Source organism: Pteropus medius, unplaced genomic scaffold (assembly GCF_902729225.1).
Source record: "Pteropus medius unplaced genomic scaffold, Ma_sr-lr_union100, whole genome shotgun sequence".
In the NCBI taxonomy this organism is placed as follows: Eukaryota; Metazoa; Chordata; class Mammalia; order Chiroptera; family Pteropodidae; genus Pteropus; species Pteropus medius.
In genome coordinates this window covers 25,535,115-25,539,221 of record NW_024351073.1, presented here as the reverse complement: position 1 = coordinate 25,539,221, position 4,107 = coordinate 25,535,115, and the positions used below count along the sequence as shown (strand labels likewise).

General features: G+C 58.4%; 1 protein-coding gene across 1 annotated transcript; it reads right to left on the bottom strand.

Annotated features, from left to right (window-relative positions):
* Positions 1-232: 232 nt before the first annotated feature.
* Positions 233-3,038, bottom strand: LOC120586120 (protein FAM117B-like). Its single transcript, XM_039842537.1, has 4 exons — positions 2,960-3,038; positions 2,270-2,407; positions 1,618-2,203; positions 233-1,105 (listed from the first exon to the last, which is right to left on the bottom strand). Exons 1-4 carry the CDS (start codon positions 3,036-3,038, stop codon positions 1,081-1,083), a joined length of 828 nt encoding a protein of 275 aa, XP_039698471.1. The 3' UTR covers positions 233-1,080.
* Between the last annotated feature and the right edge of the window lie 1,069 nt (positions 3,039-4,107).

Below are 4,107 nucleotides of genomic sequence, written 5' to 3'. Positions count from 1 at the left end.
CTCCATGGACTGTCCAGAGGTGGCTCTCCGGGGCCACTCCTGGCTGCTCGCTGACACCTCAGAGTCGCCTTTCAAGCCTGACCAGGGCTGGGGGTCCGGGAGAGGACCTGGACAGAAGCAGAGGTCATCGCCCCTGGTCCCAAGGTGCGGGCGAAGGCAGCTGTGCCGGGATGAAAGATCCATTCTGAGCATGTAGCATATAAGTCGTCAGAGACTAAAACATGACTCTCGATTCCATCTGCGCCAAAATTATAAGTGCTTTGTATTTTAACCCCAAATGACTGGATTTGGGGGAAAAGTGGGTGAATGGAATTTAAAGCGGGCAAAAGATTAAAATTTGAAATTTCAAATTTGCATTTAAATGTCTGGCTTTTTTAAGGATGAGAACTGAATGTGGTGCTTCGTGGAACGGTAGCTCAAGGCTCAGACGCCATCGTGGCTGAATGAGGATCTGCTGAACGGTGACCAGCACCTGGCTTTGTCTAAGGGGGCGAATTTATGAGGCTGACATTTTAAGAAGTCAAAGTTTTAGCTCATTTCAAAACCAGCGGAACGTATCTAAGACTGTGTTGCCTTCTGGTGGCAGTCCATCCAGACCCAGGTCTGACTTTGAAGTAGCGTTGACCTTTTAAAAGTCTCTGGAAAACGCAAGGCGGAGATGCTGGGGGGCAGCGCAGAGCCAGATCTTTCCCCTTTAATTGATGCCGTTTAAAAACGTTACGCAAAGAGTAGAAGATTAATTGCCAATTATTTTCGCAGACGGCGGTAAGGACACATGGCGACGGACGAGGGGAGGGAACCGTCGCCGCGGGGGGAGAAACCCAGAAGGCCCGACGCACTTCTGGAAAGCGGTCGGCCCCGCGGACAGCGAAGCCGCGCGAACTGGTCGAGCAGCGGCCGCAGCAGCAGTGGAAGTGCCAAGCGCCACCGCCCCGGCGACACGTCCGGCTCGTGGCGGCCGCTGGCGCTGGCGCTGGCGGTGGTGGCGGGAGCGGGGTCCTCTTGCGGCCGGGCGGTTGGTGGGCGTGTGGTCGGTTCTGCTCTAGGGAGAGCGTCTGGGCCGTGCTTATCGAGAACGCTTTACCCGGGCCCCGGAACGCGCCTTCTGGAAACAGAAACAGAAACGAGGACACGGGGGGAGTCAGCGGCGTTTACGTAACTCCATTTACGTAACTCCATTTACGTAACTCCATTTACGTAACTCGCATCGCAGTGTGACGTACGATGGGGAACTGGGAGCCACGCACTTGCGTAAGAGCCGCGCCACGCGGAACGAAACCTAGTCACCCAGAGAGTGAATACCCCAGGGACCCAGAAAGTGTTTCCGAGGCCGTTGGAAGACAGAGGTAATGAAGCGTGGGGACGATGTGAGGAAAACGGGATAGAAAATGGTATAAACAGAACAGTTATAAATTCGCAAAAAACATCTATTTCTTTCTCTCATCCATCCATCATCTCTATCTATCTAATCTACCTATCATCTATAATCTATCGTCTATATCATCATAGTCCGTGAGTTTTAATGGGTAGTTTAAAAAGATTTACTATCTCATATGTTCCAAACTTAGCTGAAGCTAGTGCTGCTTTTATAATCACAGAGTAGAATGAGGGTCCCACCGAGGAGCCGTCCGGCCCTTCGCGGGCGCGGGGGCAGCATTGTTCGCGAACGGAGCACGCCAGGCCCGCGGCTGACCCAGCGTCCTCCCCTGACAGGCAGCTGACACAGTCCCCGCGTGGGTGGCATCTCCCAGGATGCACGCGGGGGTGACGGGCAGGTCCCCGCCCGCCACCAGGGTTCTGCGCCGCCTCTGAGCACAGGGGTCCCTGGAAACAGCCGGATCCGTCCCAGAGCCGCAGGCCGGGTAACGCTTCCGAGAGGCCCGACTCCGAGGGGCACGGGGTGAGGACAGTGGCCGCCTGTGTGGAGAATCAGACCGGTGGTCATCTTCGGAGGGAGGACGACAAGCAGACGTGGCTGGCTGACTCGCGGAGCCGGCCTGTGTCGCAGGACGGTGGGGGCTGCCTTCCCTACGCGCGACGGGACTTGGGCGGGACACAGAAAACGAGCCCCTGGAGAAAGGCGACGGCGGGGAGGAAGCGGCGCCGCCATCCAGGCCCTGGCCACTGCCCGGCTCACTGGCTCCGGAATTCGCCCAGGTCACGAGGGCCAAATCCCCCAGGCAGTGGCCGCCCCCACCTCCGCCTGTCCCCAGGCAGTGGCCACCCCCACCTCTGCCTGTCCCCAGGCAGTGGCCGCCCCCACCTCTGCCTGTCCCCAGGCAGGGGCTGCCACCCCCTGCCCCGTGGACAAGCGGCAAAGCAGGGGGCCTGCTCTGGCAACAGCCGGGTCCCCCTGCAGTTCGGTGGGAAACTGAACCGTGAGCCAGGATGCAAACGAAGCGTGGGGCTTGGGGGAGGGATGGAGACACAATTAGAGAAAGATTGGAATCGGGTGTGTTAACGTTTAACCATGCTTTTCGTCCAACAGACTGTGCCTCGGAGGACCTCCCAGGGCCCAGTCTGGGCCCCTCCAGGAGTCAGCCCGCTTCTCACGCTGCAGGGGAGGGCAGCCAGGCCCGGAGGTGGCACACGCAGCACTGACCGCCTCTGACCTCAACAGGACCGGGGTGGGGATGCAAAGGAAGGCTCTGCCTCCCCCACCTCCCTGCCACCCCCACCGAAGTCCCAGCTGGCACCTGGAGGCAACCACACACAGCTAAGCGGTGGGATTATAACAATACACACCTGAAACGTTACATTGCCATTTGAAACAAGCGGATGCCCCAACTCGCTAACCTGGTAATGCCGAGTCCAGGCCCCTCCTTCCAGCATGGTTCCCTGGCGGGGTCCGGCAGACCGTACCCCCTGCTTTATACACGACCACGTTGTTCGTGGATTTCAGTTTAAGGCTGCGTTTCTTTCAAGCGGGCCAAGGACATAGAAACACTCGCCAAAGCACCCGACTGAAAGGAATCCTTCTTGATTCCTAAGAGATTGTTCCAATCTTTTACGGTGATCTCGTCCAATAGTAACGTCATCGTAATGGTCTGAAGTCAGTTTTCTTGCTGGCGTGTCTTCCCCAAGCCTTTAACTGAGTTTTCATTTTAAAAAAAATAACACTCTCTTCACATCCTTTGGATTATATTACATTTAATTAACTTACATAGTTATGATAAAATATGATTGACATAAGCACATTTTTGAAAAACTAAATATGCCTTTTCGAAAGCATGCAAGCCAGTGGTGTTGGCAGATGGACACACGTGCGAGACGGAGCCGCTTTCAGCGGGGCCGGGGGCTGGCGGGGGGTTCACAGAGGGACCGCCGAGCAAGGAGCTAGGTCTGAGAGCCGGGCGTGTGTAGGGGAGCCAAGTGTGGTGGCGGGTGGTGACCCTCCAAAGCACACGCCGAAACCCCGTGGCTTGGAATGAGACCTTATTGAGACAGAGCCTTTAGAGAGGTGATCAGGTCAGGACAAGGCCCCTGGCGTGGACTCGGATCCGGTAGGACTGGGCCTCCTCCAAGAAGGGGTGATGGGGCACAGAGGCAGACCTGCATGGCGGGAGAGGATGTGGGGGGCACTGGGGCCACACGTGGAGGTGGCGGATCCGAGTGGCGCCTCTACAGGGGAGGGATGCCAGACGTGGCTGGGAAGTGACATGAGCTAAGAGAGGACATGGGCTCCCCGCTCCCTCACAGCCTCAGTGGGGTCCTGCCCGCGACAGGTGACCTCCACGACCGGTGACCTCCACGACCGGCCGGAGGGGGAGGGGAGGCAGTCCTGCAGTCCGGGTGCCCTGACCCGCGGGCTCCTCTCCAGCCCCGCGGGCTGGGTTCCTGGGCCTCCTCTGCGCCTTGCGGGTGCCCGTCCTCACGCGAAGATCTCACTCGGTCTGGTGGCTCCAGTAGCGCTGATACGCCAACCGCCGCAGTCACCGCCCAGGTCCAGCCGCGCTCCGCAGAGCCACACGCGTACAGCTCGACACCCTTGCGTGTCGTGCTGACAAGCGTCGCAGACGCGGCGTGCCGGCCCCGAGTTCTTGGTTTCTCCTCCGAATCTGCTCCTCCTTAGGACTTAGGGGAGCAGCTGGGGGACACTGAGAGCCG